The sequence below is a fragment of the Theobroma cacao genome, chromosome 7, assembly GCF_053813885.1.
Source record: "Theobroma cacao isolate CCN51 chromosome 7, ASM5381388v1, whole genome shotgun sequence".
Taxonomy (NCBI): Eukaryota; Viridiplantae; Streptophyta; class Magnoliopsida; order Malvales; family Malvaceae; genus Theobroma; species Theobroma cacao.
This window is the reverse complement of record NC_142645.1, coordinates 5475705-5496343: the sequence shown is the minus strand read 5'-3', so window position 1 is coordinate 5496343 and position 20639 is coordinate 5475705. Positions and strand designations below refer to the sequence as shown.

At 32.9% G+C, this 20639-nt stretch overlaps 4 protein-coding genes and 1 long non-coding RNA gene across 5 annotated transcripts; 1 reads left to right on the top strand and 4 right to left on the bottom strand.

The window, feature by feature from the left end:
- Positions 1-3773: 3773 nt before the first annotated feature.
- Positions 3774-4310, bottom strand: LOC18593971 (putative RING-H2 finger protein ATL19). The gene has a single exon (XM_018124631.2). It carries the CDS (start codon positions 4308-4310, stop codon positions 3774-3776), a length of 537 nt encoding a protein of 178 aa, XP_017980120.2.
- Positions 4311-6089: 1779 nt separating this feature from the next.
- Positions 6090-6533, bottom strand: LOC18593969 (uncharacterized). The gene has a single exon (XM_018124241.2). The coding sequence runs from the start codon at positions 6531-6533 to the stop codon at positions 6090-6092; it is 444 nt and encodes a 147-aa protein (XP_017979730.2).
- A 1577-nt stretch (positions 6534-8110) lies between these two features.
- LOC108662727 (RING-H2 finger protein ATL39-like) lies at positions 8111-8560 on the bottom strand. The gene has a single exon (XM_018124240.2). The coding sequence runs from the start codon at positions 8558-8560 to the stop codon at positions 8111-8113; it is 450 nt and encodes a 149-aa protein (XP_017979729.2).
- Positions 8561-9261: 701 nt separating this feature from the next.
- On the top strand, positions 9262-14416 carry LOC18593968 (Nucleotidyltransferase family protein). The gene is made up of 13 exons (XM_007021396.3): positions 9262-9725; positions 10508-10620; positions 10708-10764; positions 11074-11169; positions 11241-11311; positions 11806-11848; positions 12052-12132; positions 12241-12300; positions 12600-12650; positions 12778-12878; positions 12979-13027; positions 13176-13220; positions 13514-14416. Exons 1-13 carry the CDS (start codon positions 9356-9358, stop codon positions 13997-13999), a joined length of 1623 nt encoding a protein of 540 aa, XP_007021458.3. The 5' UTR covers positions 9262-9355; the 3' UTR covers positions 14000-14416.
- A 2704-nt stretch (positions 14417-17120) lies between these two features.
- LOC148761530 (uncharacterized) lies at positions 17121-18894 on the bottom strand. The gene is made up of 3 exons (XR_016027412.1): positions 18813-18894; positions 18086-18166; positions 17121-17235 (listed from the first exon to the last, which is right to left on the bottom strand). It is a non-coding gene; the product is annotated as an uncharacterized LOC148761530 (long non-coding RNA).
- Between the last annotated feature and the right edge of the window lie 1745 nt (positions 18895-20639).

The following is a 20639-nucleotide window of genomic DNA, read 5'->3' as shown; positions in this document are numbered from 1 at the left end:
CAAGCAGATGACACATTCATCTAATGTTTTTCCTAGGCTTTTGTAATGTACAAGGGGCAGACTTTTCTCCGAGTCCTCCGGGCTTAGCCCTTGTCTCTCTGCTAACAATGTCATGAATCCATTCAATGTTTCCAACAACCATAGACTGTTGTGCACGGCAACTTCACGAGACCAATGAGAATTGGCTGCAGACCGGTGATTAGCTATGTCTTGTAATTCGATATCTCGGTCGTACCTTTCATTTGGCAGGCAGTTGAGAAATCTGTCAAGAATTTGATAGAAGAGGTAGAAGAGCATCAACCCGATGATGCAAACGAAGATCGAAGTTCGAAAGTCATCAAGATTGAAAGTAGCATTGTTAGGAATTGTTGAAGGAGATCCGAGGGCAAGCGTTGGAGCCAACAATGAAAGTACCATTGGTGGCAAGTTGAGCTTTTCATTATCACAAGGTGAAGGTGGTAATATCTAAAAAAAATTTTAATTATTTTAAAATTTTTAAATAAATTTTTATTATTTTATTTTATTAAATTAAACTCTTATATTTTTATTTTGAATCAAATAAACCATCATAACTAATTGTTAATTTACTATTGTTAGTCAAAATGGCATTTGTTGTTCTATATTTATGCTATATAATGTTAACATCCCATATTAACATGTCATAATAAATAATGACGTGACATAATAATATGATATGATGACCCATGTCAGCGTTATGCTAACGTTACGTGAATATAAAATGACAAATTAATATTTTAATTAATGATATTTGGTCAACAATTAGGTATAAAAGCCTATTTCACTCAAAATAAGAGTAATGGACTTGATTGAACGTAATAGAAAAAATAATTTTTTTTAAATTTTTTAAAAATAGTTTAGAAATTTTTTCAAGCATAATGGTAATGAAAAATTTATGTTTTATATGTCTATTAGTATTGGACAAAAGTATGCTCAAACTTTAGTAAATTTTTTTTATATTTAAACGATAGAAATTTATATTCATATTTAGTTAAAAGTGTCAGATACACATGATTTTGTATATTTAAAAAAATAAAACATTGAGAATAGATTACGTTTAATTATTTTAAAATTATATATATTTACGGAGTTTTTGACAAAATAGAAATTTGTTCATCGAGGATTTTGCTAATAAACAATTATACAGAAAGGCAATAAGGAGCTGCCTCACTACCTTATGTGGTAGTCTTTTGTAAATCTTGAGTGAAATGAACTTTATTCTGCCTTTCAAAAAAAAAAAAAATTGATACGGAAGGATTGCTAGATTCAAGACAAGATATACAATAAGGTGGAAGTCTCATAATTTAATATTTAATTTCTTTACTTTAAATTATTACAGAGTGATATGTAAAATGGATTTTACATTATTCGTGAATCATCATGTTCTAAATTTTTACAAAATTATGATAAATATTATATTCTAATTAATATAATGTTTTTGGGAAAGGAGACATGAATTTGATTCAAGGAACATATGTATTTATCATTAAATTAAATATTTAATTTATCATGTATATTTTTGACGTCAAAGTGTGCAGTAAGTAAAAGACGATAAGAAGGTTACTCAATTTTTAATTGCATTAACAAATTAAATGGTACAAACAAATAATTTAATATAATCGGAGAGACTCGTCTTTGATAAAATTAGACAAAAACATTGGGAGCTGATTATAACAGAAGAAACTTCAGGTTCACTACAAAACATTTACATGTAATAAAGGCAACCAAGAAAATTTTGGTTTCATGTTCAACTCTCAAGGATCAACTAATCGTCCAAAGAAAAAAGAAGCAAGAAAATTTTATTACACATTAACGATAGAGTTTGCATTGGTGCGACAAAGGGGGCATGAAAGGCTTCTCTTCAACCATTCTTCTGCGCAAGGCTTATATTTATTAAGTTATAGTTTTTATAAAAAGAAATAAGTAAAATGTCGTTTTATTTTTTTTATAATTACAGTTATGATGTAGAGGTTTATTAACAAAGAGAGAAAATAAGAAAGGACTTTTAAGCAAATAGAATAGTTTTATTTTAATTAATGTCAAATTTATATTATTACGTAAAAAAAAAAAAAATCAAAGTAAGTTAAAATAAGTTTTACATTATCACGTCTAAAAGAAAAGTAGCATTTTTACATTATCAAAGCAGGAGAAAGTTAATATCAGTTTTACATTATCAAAACGGTCAGAGGAAGTTAATATCAATTTTACATTATCACATTTAAAAGAAAAGTAGTGAAGTAGTTAGAGAAGTTAATGTTAGTTTTATATCAGTAAGTTTAAAAGAAAGGTAGAAGGAGTTAATGTTAGTTTTATATCATCATGTTAAGGAGAAAACAATTAGAAGGAGAAGAAGAAAGGGGAAATACATTCAAAGAAGTGTTGATTAAGGTATGATTAGGTTTCAAATAATGAGATTTTTATATTTTTATAGTTTTGGTATAAAAGTCTTAAGTTATTTTGTGTTTTTTCAATTTTCGTTCAAATCTAGTACTGTTTCGGTGATTTTTTGATAGTATGATAGGTACTAATGGAAAGGTCTCGAAAAGATCTTTCTAATAGTTTTTGTAACACCTTATTTAGTTGAGTAATTACGAAGATATGAATTTTTAAGTTGATTGGAAACCAATTTTTAATAGTTTTAACTATCGAAGTAATGTTTTGAGTCGTTTCTTCGGGGTTTTTATAGTATGGAATGTGCTCTTTAAATTGTTGTCAATAGCTTGATTAGGGACTTTTTGTGTTAAGAGAATCAATGGCTCAAAGTTAGTTCATTGAAATTAGAACCCTAAAAATCTAAGTATCTTGTGATAATTTTCAAACTTTTGGCTTTTGAAATTTATGAATCTTGTAAATACTTGTATGTATTCATCAAACGATAATCATTGAAATATTTTTATTATAATATTAGTAAGATTTATTCACTTCATAAACAAAAAATTTAATTGCATTGAATGGTTAAAATTAAAAAAAAATATTTTTTAATTTTAATAGTATTGAATAATTTAAATATTAAAATTTTATGTTAAAAAAATTTTAAGCTAAATAGTAATATATTTTTAATTTTTTAATATTTTAAGTTAAAAATTAATATTCATCAAATTTATATTGTTAAATTTAATATAAGAGTTTTGTTTTAATTCTCTAAAAAATATCTTATATCTCTCAAAGGCGCAAGATAATTTCCGTGAACAATAGTTATTTTATCTATTGATCAGCCATAAAATGTTTTACAATTAAAATAAATTTTCTATATTTCAAATAAGCGTAAGTCATGAACATGTTTTGTGAAAAAATATTTTATATAAAAACAAACTAATCTTAAGTGAAAATGTTTTGCAATTGCAATAAATATTGAGACGCACTCTAAGTACCATACATCCCACACCGGCTAAATTAATGTTTATGATTTAGGTTTATATACCGCTGCATTTGACGGCCCATTGCTCTCTGCTTTCATCTTCACTGAAGAGGAAGAGGAGGGCATGCCAACTCCTGATCCAATGACAGGTTGTGTCCCATATTACTCCTATCCACCAGCAGATAGGTAGCAATTTTTTTTTCTGAAATTCCCTATCCACTTTTTTATAAAATCAAGCGGAGGAACATGAACATATACACCAAATTAATCAGTACCATTAATCACGTTAAATTAGCTGTCAAATAAAATTATCGCATGGATGTGATTAGATCCAACCTTGATTTTAAACTGATCTATGGCTTTTAAAGCTGATCATTACATGCAAAGAGCATGCATCTTAAATACATTGTCTGCAAACCGGGCACGTTCGATGATTTTCGAGCCAGTGATCAATGCAACTCAAATGAAACGTGTGTTTGCACGCTGGAAAAACTCTACACACTTCACCAACCACATAATCATCCAAGCATATGGCGCAGTCTCTGGATTTCAACGGATGTGAACCAACCCCATAAATCATTGGCCGTAACAGTTTCTCAAAGGTCTGCTGCCTTAACATGACTCTGTCGTCTGTACTCTGCGGAAACCCTTCTGTCATCCCCGATGGTTGCAAATAGTTTGGGATTATTGCTTGGTAAGTCACTACCCGAACTCGATGAATTGCTCTTCTCAGCAGATCGGAAATGAACTTCCCGAATATAGGCCAGCTGAGGCATTCACAAATAATGTAGATGATGAGGATGATGAACGATGTTGCAATGATGCAGACTCCAATCAGGCAGGATAACAAGAGAAAGACAATGCCAATGGCAGTAATCAAAGAAACAATAAGAGGGTAATCTAAAGAATGGATCGCAAAGCTTAGGGTAACCATGGTTCTTGAAGATCGGATTTTTGCATGACTAGGACTTTGATGACCCTACAATGTAATTTCCTGATTTAAATTCTTTATTACAAACTACCCATAACAAAACCTTACAGTTAATTACATTAGTAAAAACAAACTTGTAAATATGGTGAAAAGGAAAATGAAGGATTGGTTCGTGTTCTAATTTTAGAGAATTTGGTTCCAAACTGTCCCCTTTGATTTGAGAAACTTACACCAGCTCTTCTGGGAGGTTTTTTTAGGCTCTGCCAAATCACTTTCATCCATAATTCAGAACGAGGAGCTGTGAAACCAAATTCTTTACCCATTAATGGTTGCTGGTAGAGCTTACAGCCCCGGAATCAGGTTTTTTGAGTTCTGGTATTTGTATTGACATAGTGAAAAATAGATGAAAGAATACAATCAAGTACTGACAATATTTGTTTTTCTTAGCTTAGAAAATATTAATCAATGTAAATTTCAATTGAAAACCGCCCCCTGCTCTATGCTCTTAACATGTAAAAGAAAGGAACTGACCTGATGAGATTCTGCAATTTTGAAACTATAGAAGTTTGGTGAACATTTATTTACATTGTCATACATGATACATCTAATATACAATTCCGACAGACCGGGCAAGTTGTGTGATTTCTCAACCAGTTATCTATGCAATCGAAATGGAAAACATGTTTGCACACTGGAAAAACTCGGCATGGTTCATCATCTTCCAAGTCCTCCAAGCAGATGACACATTCATCTAATGTTTTTCCTAGGCTTTTGTAATGTACAAGGGGCAGACTTTTCTCCGAGTCCTCCGGGCTTAGCCCTTGTCTCTCTGCTAACAATGTCATGAATCCATTCAATGTTTCCAACAACCATAGACTGTTGTGCACGGTAACTTCACGAGACCAATGAGAATTGGCTGCAGACCGGTGATTAGCTATGTCTTGTAATTCGATATCTCGGTCGTACCTTTCATTTGGCAGGCAGTTGAGAAATCTGTCAAGAATTTGATAGAAGAGGTAGAAGAGCATCAACCCGATGATGCAAACGAAGATCGAAGTTCGAAAGTCATCAAGATTGAAAGTAGCATTGTTAGGAATTGTTGAAGGAGATCCGAGGGCAAGCGTTTGAGCCAACAATGAAAGTACCATTGGTGGCAAGTTGAGCTTTTCATTATCACAAGGTGAAGGTGGTGTATTCATTTTTGATCCTTATTAGAATACAATACAATAGTAATCAATAGAATTAAGCAACTGCTTCAATCCAAATTCCAACCATTTAAAGGTTCTCGTTCTCAGCTCGGGTTGGCAAGGTTGTTTATTAAGATATTGCCAAGCAAATATACCCTTAGTTTTCACCAATAACCTTTCTTGAAACAGCAGTTGTCAGACAGATTTGTCTTTCCATTGGCTAGTTGGGCAAATTCTTAAGTTTCCGTTTTAGGAAATTTCAATAATATTATATTCTTATTAATAGTTTCTTCTTTTGAAAGGAGATTCAAGTCCGATTCTATAAAGAAAGAAACACATGTATTTACTATTGAATTAAATTTTTAATAATTTATCAATTTATTTTGATGTTAAAGTGTGTAGTAAGTAAAAGAAATTAAACGATAAAAGCAGCTAATCTAATATAATAAGAGAGAAAAGAGAATAACAAGAATCTTGATAAAATTTAGAAACTTGAGGATTACTACAATGTTGCTTTCGTGTTCAACTCTCAAGGATCAACTAATCATACAAGGAAAAAGGAACCAAGAAAATTTGATTACACATTAATGATATATTATGCATTGGTTCGACAAAGGGGGCACCAAAAGCTTCTCTTCAACCATTCTTCTGCGCAAGGCTTATGGAAAACATGGTCACACTTGACAAGAACCCAGCAAACCTCTTTCTCCTTGAAATCTTCCAGGCATATAGCACATTCATCAGAAGCAGCATACATGGTCAGCGGCTTGGCTCCTGGAATATCCGGTAACCAGGTTTCGGATATAGCTGGAAGAACATGAACCCGAGGAGGAGGAGGAGGAGGAGGAGGAGGATTACTAGTTTCACCTAATTCGATATCACCAGCTGATGATTCAACATCACCCTGCTGGTTTTGATTTCTGTTAAAGAAAAAACCCCAGCATTGAAAGATGACGCTGAACAAAAAGGAGGCGAATCCCATGCCATTAAGGGTGAAAACAAGATACGCTACTAATGTTTCTAGTAAATCAGGAGACATGGCTTTGTTGTTCTGTTTTTCGATCTACTGGTTTTCACTGTGAAATCTGAGTTATGTTTCCATATATATATATATATATATGCATATGTAAGTGTTACTTCTCCTAGTTCTTGTAGTAAATAGAATTCGGTTTTTGGATACAACTAAGGCTCCTTATAACGATTTACCAAAGATCTTTTTTTTTTATTTATATTTTTTAAATTTAAGTGCTTGGAGTTAACTTCGATGGTAAGAAACATTAAGATGAAATAATTATAATACCTAAAAAATTTTAAATATATTCTTATTATTTTATTAAGTTAAATCAAACTCTTATATTTTTATTTTGAATCAAATAAACTATTATACTTAATTGTTAATTTATTATTGTTAGTCAAAATATATATAATTTGTCATTCGATATTTATACAACATAATGTTAACGTCCATATTGATATGTTATAATAAATAATGATTATATTAATATGATATAGTGACCCATGTCAGCATTATGTTAACGTTACGTGAGTATAAAATGATAAATAAATATTTTAATCAATGATATTTGATCAACAATTAGTTATAAAAGCCTATTCCACTCAAAAATAAGAGTAATGGACTTGATTGAACATAATAAAGGAATAAATTTTTTTTTTGAATTTTTTAAAAATAGTTTAGAAATTTTTTCAAGCATAATGGTAATGAAAAATTTATGTTTTATATGTCTATTAGTATTGGACAAAAGTATGCTCAAATTTCAGTAATTTTTTTATATTTAAATGATAGAAAATTATATTCATATTTAGTTAGAAGTGTCAGATACACATGATTTTGTATATTTTAAAAAATAAAAGATCAAGAATAGATTAAGTTTAATTATTTTGAGATTATATATATTTACGGAGTTTTTGACAAAATAGAAATTTGTTTATCGAGGATTTTGCTAATACACAATAATATAGAAAGGCAGTAAGGAGCTGCCTCACTGCCTTAATTCTGTGGTAGTCTTTTATATATCTTGACTGAAATGAACTTTATTCTGCCTTTAAAAAAAAAGCATTTTTATAGAGAAGGATTATTAGATTCAAGACAAGATATACAATGAGGTGGAAGTCTCATTTTAATATTTAATTTCTTGACTTTAAATTATTACAGAGTGATATGTAATATGGATTTTACATTATTCGTGAACCATCATGGTTTAAATATTACATTTTTATTAGTATATTTTTTTTTTGGAAAGGAGACATGAATTTGATTTAGGGAACATATGTATTTATTATTAAATTAAATATTTAATTTATCATATATATTTTTGATGTTAAAGTGTGTAGTAAGTAAAAGATGCTAAGATGGTTACTCAATTTTTAATTGTATTAACAAATTAAATGATAAAAACAAATAATTTAATATAATAGGAGAGACTCATCTTTGATAAAATTAGACAAAAACAGTGGGAGCTTGTTAAAAGAGAAGGAACTTCAGGTTTACTACAAAACATTTACATGTAATAAAGGCAACCAAGAAAATCTTGGTTTCATGTTCAACTCTCAAGGATAAACTAATCATCCAAAGAAAAAAGAAGCAAGAAAATTTGATTACACATTAACGATAGGGTTTGCATTGGTTCGACAAAGGGGGCATGAAAGGCTTCTCTTCAACCATTCTTCTGCGCAAGGCTTATGGAAAACATGATCACACTTGACAAGAACCCAGCAAACCTCTTTCTCCTTGAAATCTTCCAGGCATATAGCACATTCATCAGAAGCAGCATACATGGTCAGCGGCTTGGCTCCTGGAATATCCGGTAACCAGGCTTCGGATATAGCTGAAAGAACATGAACCGGAGGAGGAGGAGGAGGATTACTTGTTTCACCTGATTCGATATCACCAGCTGATGATTCAACATCAACCTGCTGGTTCCGGTTTCTGTTAAAGAACAAACCCCAGCATTGAAACAAGATGCTGAACAGAAAGAAGGCAAATCCTATGGCATAAAGGACGAAAGCAAGATACACTACTAATGTTTCCAGTAAATCAGGAGACATGGCTTTGTTTTTCTGTGCTTTGATCTGTCGGTTTTCACTATCGAAATCTTGAGTTATGTTTCCATTTATATATGTATATATGTAAATGTTGCTTCTCCTAGTTCTTGTAGTAAATGGAATTTGGTTTTTGGTTACATTTAGGAGGCTTTTAATAAGGCTTTTTTTTTATTTATAATTACCAAATTAATTAAGTGCTTGGATTTAACTTGGATTGTAAGAAATATTAAGGTGAAATATTTATGTTTCATATTTATATTTATTTTGAAGTGGTCGATATAAATACGGTTTTGTATATTTAAAAAGAATCAAGAGTCGAGAATGGATTTTAATTTTTTTCAGGAGTTTTTGGCAAAATAGAAATTTTTTATTGAGGATTAATTTTATTAATAAACAATAATATGAAAGAAAATAATAAATAAGTTAAAATTTTATTTTTTTTATTAGTAAGTTATTATTAATTCATAGTTAATAAGTGATTTTACAAAAACAAAATTCTTTTATGGTTTGAAAGTTCAAACAAGATAATAGTGTCATAATTCAGAATTAAATTAAATAAATTGAAAAGTTTTTAATAGAAACTTTTAATTAATTACTTAAATTAACAAATAAGAACAAAAGAAAGCCCTCTTTGAAATAGTAAATTTTAATTTTTTAGAAAACAAAATTATCAGGAAAATAAAAGAAAATATAAATCATACGCCGATAATCATTAAACCCGTCAAATCTACCCGCCCAAATCTATAAACCCTAATTTCCCCAATCCTAAAACCCTGATCGTTTCACCTCCATGAAACAATGGAGCCCCAGACTCCCACCAGTTCGCAACCCATACTCTACGAGACCCTAACCCCAATTTCTCTCCCCTCTTCGCCTGCAGCCCAATCTCCGCCATTCAATGAACCGCCTTTCGAACCCTACACCGTTTTCCGCAACGAAATCTCTCTATTAGCTGAAAATTCCATCTCCTTGGACTCGGCGGCGCCGGATTATTTCTCCCTTGATGTTAATGACCCGGCTGAGCCGGTGATAGTTCAGGCTTCGGTCTCGGCTTGGGATGAACCGGAGCCGAAGACGCCGGGTGTTGTGGATGAGCCGAGGCTTGAGAACGAGTGGTGGTTTCGTGGGAATAGTAGGTTTAAGAGTCCAATGCTTCAGTTGCATAAAGGTTTGGTGAAAAATTAAGCTTTGTTCTTTGTTTTATTTTTTGCCTTTTCATATGGAGATTTTGATTTTTTTTTTTCATTAAGTTAACTGGGTTTCTGGGAAATCTTACAATTTTTTTCTGAGGATTAGAATTTGCTATGTGGTGATGTAACTTAGTTGAATTTTGGTTTTTGGTCCTCTTTCAAAGTATTGGACCAGCTTTATTGCTGTCAAATTAGTTCAATTGTTTTTGAAAATATTGCAATGTCATTTCTTTTAGAAATGAATATAGCTGGGATTGAAATTTTTAGTTTTTCAATTGAGATATCCTGTGATAAAATTCATGGCTTTGCCTTAGTTTGTGCGCTGGTAATTGATAATTCAGTTTAAGTTCTGCCTTCTTCTCTTTGTTACTCTGATTTTTGTGATTTTATGGCTGGCTTAGTTTGGTGAATAGGATTGTCTAGAAAAATGATGGATAGTTGCATGTCTAGTTGTCATTGTGGTGCATAAATTTATCAGTGAAGAGTAATAGATTGTTGGTCATTGTATGTAACCTGGAGTCAATGGGCATATGAACCATCAAGTACTTCAGGTTTTTGAGTTCTGTTCGTGTTATCTTGTAAATTTTTGGAGCAGGATTAAATATATATTGTAGCTTTGTTTTATTGAAATTATTTATGTTTGTAGTGCATAGAGTGCTTGTAGATGGTAGATGGTGATGAACATTATGAAATGCCATTTTAGTAAGTGTATACATCATAAGCAGAGTTTAAACTTTACCACTGATGTTGGGTACTGCAGAGATAGTGGACTTCTGTGATTTCTTATCCCCAACTCCAGAAGAGCAAGCAGCACGTGATGCAGCTGTAGACTCTGTTTTTGATGTTATCAAATACATATGGCCTGCGTGCAGGGTATAATTGGCTGCCTCTCTCTTTCTCTCACACACAAAAGCACACACATTATATAAGGCCAAAATGTAACAGACTGTTGTTTTGCAGCCAGAAGTTTTTGGGTCATTCAGGACAGGACTTTATTTACCAACAAGTGATATTGATGTGAGTATTATGCTTTTTATTATCCCATAAAATTTATGCCCAGCAACTCAATTTGTGTTAAAGTCTAATCCTTTTATATTATAGCATGTGTTACATATTGGGTGGTTTTTCATTAGGGTAATGTAGTTTAGTGCATAAAATTCCTTCTTTATGAAGAAAAAAAAAAAAAAGAATTGGAAGGAAAGAACTGACAAAAAAATTTTGGAAATATAAAAGAGACGATAGCATGGCTGCTTTTATATGTATATATATATTCACCCCTGGCCTGTATGCTTGGTTTTCATAGTTATTTGTTTATACTGTATGTAGGTTGTGATTCTTGGGTCAGGTATAAAAAATCCACAGACTGGTTTGCATGCTCTTTCCAGGGCATTATCTCAAAAGGGAATTGCAAAAAAGATGCAGGTATTTTTCTTTGTTTAGAAATGTTGTTGATGCAAAAGAGTATATTTATCTAACAATTCAAATCTTATCAGGTGATTGCAAAAGCTCGTGTGCCAATAGTTAAATTTGTAGAAAAGAAAAGTGCTGTTGCATTTGATATAAGGTAGCTCTATTTTCCTCTTGCATTACTTTTGGATTGATTTGAATTTCAAATTTGCTACATTTTCTACTTGCTTGGTATCTTTGTATTGGTTGGAATCTGTAATGTGTATTATACACTTAGAATATATATTTGTTTTCAACTTTTTTCATTTTTCTTTTCTACATATATTTTTAACCGAAAGTCTTACCTAATAGATCGTTTATCTTTGCCTCCAAACATAGCTGACTTTGTTTTAGTAACAGTTTATTTTGCATGAATATCATCATATAAGTCTGAATCACTTTTGAAACTTTAGCGAGAAGGCTCTTTTGGAAGTTAAAAAGATAGGAGTTTTAAGTTATTTTTGTGGGATTTGTTTTGGGTGCCTTGAAAAATGGAGAGTTGAAGTATTTGGATATTACATATTGCAACTAATCAACATTTCAAATTAGTATTTAGATATTTGACAGTGCTATCTCAGAATTTAATATTTATTTGGGTGATCAATACTGCAGCTTTGATGTGGATAATGGACCGAAAGCAGCTGACTTTATCAAGGTTTGTTGCAATTATGGACTTTCCTGTGCTCTGGTATTTCATTTAGCGGTTTTTGGGTTTGACTTGTACATGTTTTATAAATTTAGGACATTTTTTGGCTATTCTCTAGTGTATTGAAGCTCTGCTTCCTTTTGATTATATCTTTGTGGATTTTTTTCTTTGTATTTACTAAGTTAAACTGTGTTTATGTGTTTTCCTCTTAGGAAGCGGTACTGAAATGGCCTCAATTACGACCATTGTGTTTGATTTTGAAAGTATTTTTGCAACAGAGAGACCTGAATGAGGTTTGAGTTTGCCTTTTTTTATTATTATTATACTGAAGCATTCTTCTTTTTCTTCAAAATATTGTCATTATACTGTGCCTGATTTGAAATGCTATTGAAACTATGCAGGTATATTCAGGTGGAATAGGTTCATATGCTCTCCTTGCAATGCTCATGGCCATGTTGCAGGTAAGCAAAATTCTTAATGTATTCAAATTTTCAATATGAGCTACAGGCAGTTTGTGCACTTGCTTCTGCTTGGCCCCACTGAGCTCACTCTAATAAGCAAAGACGAGTTATGTTACTTATACCCAGGCTGATATCCATGCTACTTCTGCTTTTAAGAATTTGAATAAAATAATGAACGATATAGAGTAGAATAAGCATTTTCAGATTTTGGATAATGCATTGGACTCTGTAGCACCTTTCTTTCTTCGTCTGGTTTAATCGGTGTTGCCTAACCTATAATATACCTTTTTGTGCTTCAGAGTCTGCATGAATCCCAAGCTTATCAAGAACATAACTTGGGGATTCTCTTGGTATGCGTTCTTAGACACTGTACTTCTCTCTTTTGCTGCTCTTTTAATCTGAACCTTTTGCAATAAAAGAATAAAACAGAAAAGAAAAGCGGACATGCATTTTCACAAATGTGTTTTTGGAAACTAGGTACACTTTTTTGATTTTTATGGACGCAAATTGAACACTGCGGATGTTGGTGTGTCTTGCAATGGGAGAGGAGGCACTTTCTTCTTGAAGAGTAGCAGAGGGTAAAAGGAAAATTTTTTCTTCATGACAAAGTGATCATCTGCTCTTAATATATGGTGACTAAAATTGCATATTCTTCTTTTTGGTTTGATTCTCATTTAGGTTTTCAAACAAAGGACGGCCGTTTCTCATCTCCATTGAGGATCCACAGGTTGCCTTGAATATTGTTACTTGTTGTATCCTAATTTGTGGAATGTTACTGGCAATCACAGCCTTCCATTCTTGCAATAGTCATGCTTCCTTTGATGTGCTAGTGTTTTTTCAATTCATTTTTATTGATCCCTTCTTTAATGAAACAGGCTCCAGACAATGACATCGGAAAGAATTCATTTAACTTTATCCAGGTTACCGATTATCTCTTTCTTGTCACTGTATTTTAAGGGGGAAAGACCTTATACTCATTGCTACCCTCTTCCCCCCTCAACCCACAGGCACAATTACTATTCCCATTTCATGCAATAAATAACTGAGTTTCTAAAGGATAGTTGACTTTTAGGTTTCGGTGCCTGGTAGGACAAGTTAGATGAGGTTGGCTTTCATGTTTTAGTCATCACAACCTTCTATGTAAGGTTTGAAGTGAGGAATTTGTTTGGCTCTATCAAAACTCTTAGTGAGAATATAATGTATTGTCATGCAGATTAGATCAGCTTTTGGGATGGCTCTTAGTACCTTGACTAATCCGAAGGCCATCTTGTCTCTGGGCCCCAACAGAAGCATTCTTGGTACCATAATTAGACCAGATCCAGTTTTGCTCGAGCGCAAAGGAGGATCTAGTGGTGGTGTCACTTTTAGTAGCTTGCTTCCTGGAGCTGGGGAGCCTTTACAGCCATTGTATGGAGAGCAGCAGGACATTTTGTGCAATTGGCAGTTGGATGATGAAGAACCACTGCCTCGAGGAGATGGTATTGATGTAGATGTTAGTGCTCAATCCTCTGGAAGAAAGAGGAAATCTGCTTCCAAAGAAAGATCCAAAAAGAAAAAGGTAAAAGAAAATGGTGATGCAAGAAAGGTCTGGCATGAAGAAACAGTTTTTAAGAAAGAAAAGAGTACAAGGAAGAAAGGTTACCATAATGATGCCAATGGTTTTGGTCGTCATGGTGGTAGTTCCTCTTGGAGTCGCTAGAATAATCAAACCCTTGCGTTGTCAGCTTAAATCATTCAAGAATCAGTCTGGCCACTAAACGGTGGTCTAGTTGTGCTGTCATATCAATTGCAGCGAGGATGAAGCATGATGTCAAGATGTACTACTGAAGGCTATCATACAAGATTGTAGGATTGCTGTTCTGTGCAGGCTTGGATGGATTTAAGCTCAGTAGTTCTTGCTAACAAAAACTTTTCCACTACTTTGTTAGCTTGCAGATGAGGTCCTCCTATAGTTGAGCAAATTGTCAAAGAATAGGGGAAGAATCTTAGCATTCTTTCATACTATTTAATGGAACATTAAATTAATTAAAACAGTTTTGTTCACATTACCCATTTTTTTCTCCAATGTATATTGAGGCACTGTGATATTGGAAGAACAGAGCCATTTTGGAGTGCACCTTATCTCCCTCATTCTCTCTCAATACTTATCAGTCTTATTATTGCGGCTGGCTATCTTATTCTAGGGCAAAATGTAGATTAGGAAATGTGAAAAGAAGGCTCCGAGGTATGGTATATTCCCTTTTTCCCTAACCTAAAATTTCTTTTTAAAAATATGGAGTTATTGCTTGATGCCTTGTACCACCAACTTTTAGTCTTCTAAATGTGCCCTTGATCGGATCATATAATTGAAGTTTTCTGGGCTTTCCATCCATTACAAAGAAACGCACATATTCGCTATAAGCAATGAGGACTTCATTTTTCGTAATGCATGTTGGCACCAAACCATGTGGATATGGCATTGTTTTCATATTCATAATTGTCATGAATTTTATCCAACTCTGTTTCGTGTTATCCTTTTCCAGCTTCCACATCTCTATGCTACCCCTTGCAAGATTTTGAGCCAAACCTAGGCATCCTCCAATCACCAACAATGTAAAATCACGTCTCTCTATTGCATCAATAGGTGGTGGCAAGGCCTCAAATTTCTCAGATGTTGATCAAATCCAAGAGTCTTACGTTGAATAATATCTGAATAGAAATATATCACATTCCAATAGAGGACCCCATCAACAAGAGTCCCTGAAATTGAATTTCCGGAAAAGATTATAGGAAGAGGAAAGCTTTAGATTCTTTTCCAAGTATTAGATTTTAGTGACTAGATCTCAAAGGGGGTTTTTGATGAATTTTTCCTATTTATAACATAATTAAATCTTATGAGTTTGTAATCATCAGAAGAGTGATCATACCCTTATCCAAAAGGCAAGAGAGGGGTAGGTCCTTAAACTCTCTCATACTTGGATTCCATAAGATAAGAGTTTCCTTGGCACAGCTAGGCACAACAAGCCGTTGCAATAACCTAAAAGCTCAAGATGATGTTTTCTCTTCTTCTCTAAATATATCAGGGGAAAATCAAGCTTGGACGATGTTTTGTTATGTGCTTCGTAGCTCATTGATTGAAGAGAATATGTAGAAGAGAGAATAAGTCGCTCCATATCATTGAATTTGTTCTCTTTGATATGGTTGAGGTGCATCTTGACGAAATTAGGGCTTGTAAGTAAAGCGTTCCAGGATTTGGAAAGACATCAAAAACTTACTATAGATTTTGGTGGAATTCTAACCATTATCTCTACGAGTAGATCATCAGGTAGTTGTACCATAGATTTTCCCTTCTGCTTCTAAGCTTCTTCATCATTGGCGCCATTCTCTGCTTCCTTTGCATGGGGGTTTCAGCTGGGGGATAGTGTTTATACGTGTTGAAGCCTTGAAATCCGGAATACTTGTTCCTTCTCCTAGTATAAGTCCAACTCAACTTATTACTTGCTAATTAAGATTCTTTTAACATTTATTTTTTCTTTTCCTAAAGTTTTATTTCTTGTGAAAGTAAAAGCAATCTTTTTCCAAGTTTACTTTTGTATCCTTCATAATTTTTTAACTTGTTAAGAACTTAAATTTCGATTTGAAATTCTCAAACTCGAATATTGAAAAAAGGAATAAGATTTATAAAATGAGAGATGACTATCTCTTATGTTTTTCTTTCATTTTTGCTGCATTAATGCCGCAAACTATCAAACATTCTGAAAACTTGCCAGAAATTTTTGGTTTTAAATTAATGTAACTCTCATTTCAAACATTCTGAAAACTGAAATTGCTAATATTATACTCCTTAAGAAACTATTGTAGTTTAAGATTCAACAAATTAATTCATAAACTGAAAAACTTAATGCTATTGTATTTGAAATCTCATCAAAACGTTTTTTAACTTGCCAGAAATTTTGTTTTGAAATTAATATAATTCTCATTTTAAACATTCTGAAAACTGCAATCACTAATATTGTACTTAGTAAGAAACTCTTGTAGCTTAAGATTCAACAAATTAATTCATAAACGGAAAAACTTAATGCTATTGTATCTGGAATCTCATTAAAACATTTTTTAATACATCTTAGTCTCTCCTTCTTCATGGTTATCCAATAAATAAATATTTTCTAGGCAAAATAATTCTTGCAGCAGTACCAAAGTATTCTGCCAACCAAAACAAGAGATATCATTCCTCCTTGAGTCACAATGGCAAGTTTCAATATTTATGTTGTTTTCGGAGTTTTGGTTATTATGGCCAGTGGAGCAGTCATGGCTCGTGATGTTGATCCCATCAAGGCAAATAACTGTGAAACTAAAATGACATTGCATTGCATCAATGAAGTTTTTGCAAGTATATTCAAGACTGGAATTGTTACGGATAATTGTTGCATTGAGTTGATAGGACTTGGTCATTTTTGTCATGATGCATTAATCAAGAAAACTCTTGAAAATCCTTTATTTAAGAACAATGATGTCACGACCCGAAACTCCCATTGGGCTTGTGACAACCGCCGCGAAGTCTCGATAGGCACTCATTACCCCGAATGCCGATCGGAACCCCGCAAGGCTTAGCATCAGCTTCCGCATCTCCCCGGTGAGCGACAGTTATTAAATCTTGCATTTCAAGAAATCATAAGTCGTTTCCAAATCAAAACAATAATATATTATTTTCTGTCTCACAGGGGCATTTTCGTCATTTTTCTTCAAAAATACCGAAACCCACCAAAAACATGGTGTAAAAGCTAAATATGTTCATACATATTTTAAATCAAATAACTAAAGTATAAAATTACTTTTACAATGACACGTGGGCCCTTAACTAACCAATAAGATGCGAGTCTGTGAACCTATAATTTTGACAATGCAAGACTAACTGAAGTCCTTGATGCAATCGGCTATCTACCGGCTATCCCGAACCTGAAATGTGGAGAATTGAGGGTGGTGAGATTATAAAATCCCAGTGAGTAAACAAACACCATCTAAACTATCTAAAGGCGAGTAAATTGAGACAATTAAAAAATAATTAACTTCAGCAAATTTTTCACATCACGAATATTCATTTCAACCAAATAATCAATATGGCTCGTGAATTACTCAAAACTTGGCTCATGCCAAATCCTGTACTCGGTGACACTTGGACCAGGGGTATCCAACCGAGCCCGTCAAGGCTGTTAAAAATTCATATTTCGCATAAATCATATTTGTATTTTGAAACATAGCCGTTCCTTGGCGTTGGCTGAGTCTCACTCTCACGCGGTGGTTCACGTGAAGTGCACTCAAAAAGCCTACCTCAAGAGATACCCTACGCGCCACTACGACCGAGGTGAGAATATAAAGGAGTTTACCGTGCCCCTCTAATAAGCTGGTCCACGGAACCCCCCACCACTGCAGTAGCTAATCTTTTATCTACCACCTGATTTATAAAATCTTTTTCTACATGACATGGCAATTTATCGCAACCCAGCCTCTCAAGGCTAAATACACAGTACAAATAATTCTAACACCAAAATCAGTTTAGCCATTCATGCTCATTTATTGTCATAAGCCATTCAATTTAGAACCATAAATTTACAACACAAGCAGACAGTCTCCAATTACTCTATTTTCAAAACCAGTATTCGATTTTCCAGAAAATTTATAAAATTATTTTATAAAATCACAATTTCTCTTAAAACATAGCAATTTACCATTTAAACCCAATTTCCATAAAATCACACAATTGTATAAAACTACTCTAGATAATTAAGACGATAATAAGTTTACTTACATTTTCTGAAAACTAAATTCGGGTACTTCAACTATTACTCATCGAGTGCGATTTCTTTGCCCTTGCTAGATGATTCGCCACCTTGACAAATTGTACAATTAAGAGGTTTACTACTTTGGTACTAAACCAAAATAAACTAATTTATACTACTAATGCATGATATGAAGTACAAAATGTTTAAATTTTGCCTAAACGAGATGTTAGCCTATTTCGGTCTTTTACCCGATAAATCGATATACGCGTCCGTTTAAACTCCAAATTAATTTTTTTCAATTTCTATACCTCAATTGTACCCAAATTGACTTAATGTTCCTCAGTGTGGTGCAAATTATCAGTTTCGGTAGCAATTTACGAAAATACCCCTAGTGGGTAAAAATTCGTATTTTTGCTCCGAAAATTCTCATTATTTTTCTAGGCTCAAAATTCATCATTATTCATCATAATTCCTCAAATAAACATCAAGATCAGCAGCCAATATTCCCCTAGAAAATTCGGCATAATGGGTTTCAATGGGAGAAAATTATTTCTCTAGATTATTTTTGTTATATTTCAATATAACCTAACTAAAATCACTTAATTCAATTAAAATCAACCAAAACTCAAGTTCAAAACTCATCCATGGAGGTTTGGCCAGCATGGGTGTCCATACCCACTTTCTAATTTTGCATGGAAATGAGAAAAAAATGCATGGGTAGTGAAAATCACAAGAAAAATCAATGAAATTTACCTTTTTAATGCTTGATTTCTTGATTTCTCTTGATTTTCCCCAAATTTTTTCAGCTAGGGTTCTTATTTCTTTTCCCCCTTTTCTCTCCTGGTTTCGACAGCTGAAGAAGATGAGAATTCTGGAATTTTGACATTTTTAAAGGCTAAAATAATATAATATTATTTTATTTATTTATTTTTGTTTTATTAATTCCTTAAATTCTAGCCGTCCATTTATTTCCAAATTTTCACCATACACTTGTCCCACATATCCATAGCTTAGATAAAATTCTCAGACTTATCCAAAGTCTTGGTGGAGGAATTTTTGAAATTTACACTTTTACCCCCGTAAAAGTCAAAAATTACATTTTTGCCCCAAAAACTGAAAAATTGCCCATAGACATATTTTTCATCCCTTATACTCATGCCATTCTCCAATTTATTAAATTTGATCTAAATTCTCTCAAAATCTCAAATTTTTTCCGTGGGTGGAAAAATTACGATTTTACCCCTACACTCCAAAAATCACCGGAATTAAACTTTTTCACTGCCAAACCCTCAAATTATACTCCAATACTCAAATCATACTCTAATAAGTTAAATGAGGCCAAAAAAATATTTTCTCAAAATTTCCATTTTGTTCCCAGATGGCAAATGATCATTTTGCCCCTAGATAGTGAAAATTTCGGTTTGACTCCAAATTGATCCTCGAACTCCGAATTACCATTTTGAGTCATCCCTGAACTGTGAAACTCTTAATTTCACCTCAAAATTCCTATTTGAACTAGTTTGAGGCTTAATCATCTTAATGGTACCATTAGGGGAAATATCGTCTTTTAACGATTCTTCGAACTTCCTAAACATGCAAACATTCTATTGAGCATGTAAATGACGTTGTAATTATTTTATAGAACATGGCTTGACAAATGATACATTGGTGATCTTATCAAGGGGTGCACAAGTATGGAATAAGTGCACTTTAGTTAACAAAGATGTTTCGCTCTCTCCTTCTGTCAAGCCCAGCCCTAAATTATCTACCATGTTACACATGAGATTGATAGAGTGATTGTATATTTGAACAGTCCCGAAAGAATATTTAAAAGTCGGTATTATGCTCAGAATTACAAGTAAGTCGATTTATACCTCGAACTAATTAAAATAGGGATTTTAAGGTGAAATTAAGAGTTTCACAGTCCATGGATGACTCAAAATGGTAATTCGGAGTTCAAGGATCAATTTGGAGACAAACCGAAATTTTCACTATCTATGGGCAAAATGATTATTTGCCACTTGGGGACAAAATAGAAATTTTAGAAAAGATTTTTTTGGCCCCATTTGACTTATTGGAGTATGATTTGAGGTTTAGAAGTGAAAAATTTTAATTTCGGTATAATTTGGAGTATCGGGGCGAAATGATAATTTTACCACTCTAGAGGCAAATCGGTAAATTTTCACCCCCAACACTTGTCAAGACCAAGGGATTTTATTCATCATGAAAATGGATAAACATGAGAAATGTGTGGTGGAGAATTAAAGAATTAGAAGTCAAATATTTAAAATTTGAACCAATAAGGAAATGCCATGTGTCATGTTTTTATTATTTTATTGTTTCTTTATAAAAAAGGCATAGAAATCAGCCCATTTCTTTCATATGGCCGGCCAAACCAAGAGCAAAGAAGAACAAAGGGAGAAAAGAAAAACAAAAACCCTAGGTGGAGAAATTCAAGGAAAAATTGGTGAAAATTCAAGGAAACAAGTGACAAAAGGTAAAATTTCTTTATTTTGACTTGTGATCTACCTTTCCCATGCATTTCTCCTCATTTTTCATGGTTAAATTACATGTTTTCAT

What these genes read in the sequence shown, in the direction of transcription:
- LOC108662727 (XM_018124240.2), bottom strand. Translation starts at nt 8,560, where the DNA reads ATGTCTCCTGATTTACTGGAAACATTAGTAGTGTATCTTGCTTTCGTC.
- LOC18593971 (XM_018124631.2), bottom strand. Translation starts at nt 4,310, where the DNA reads ATGGTTACCCTAAGCTTTGCGATCCATTCTTTAGATTACCCTCTTATT.
- LOC18593969 (XM_018124241.2), bottom strand. Translation starts at nt 6,533, where the DNA reads ATGTCTCCTGATTTACTAGAAACATTAGTAGCGTATCTTGTTTTCACC.
- LOC18593968 (XM_007021396.3), top strand. Translation starts at nt 9,356, where the DNA reads ATGGAGCCCCAGACTCCCACCAGTTCGCAACCCATACTCTACGAGACC. An exon ending in ATAACTTGGGGATTCTCTTG is followed by an intron (nt 12,651 to 12,777) that starts GTATGCGTTCTT and finishes TTTGGAAACTAG; the next exon opens with GTACACTTTTTTGATTTTTA. An exon ending in TTCTTGAAGAGTAGCAGAGG is followed by an intron (nt 12,879 to 12,978) that starts GTAAAAGGAAAA and finishes ATTCTCATTTAG; the next exon opens with GTTTTCAAACAAAGGACGGC.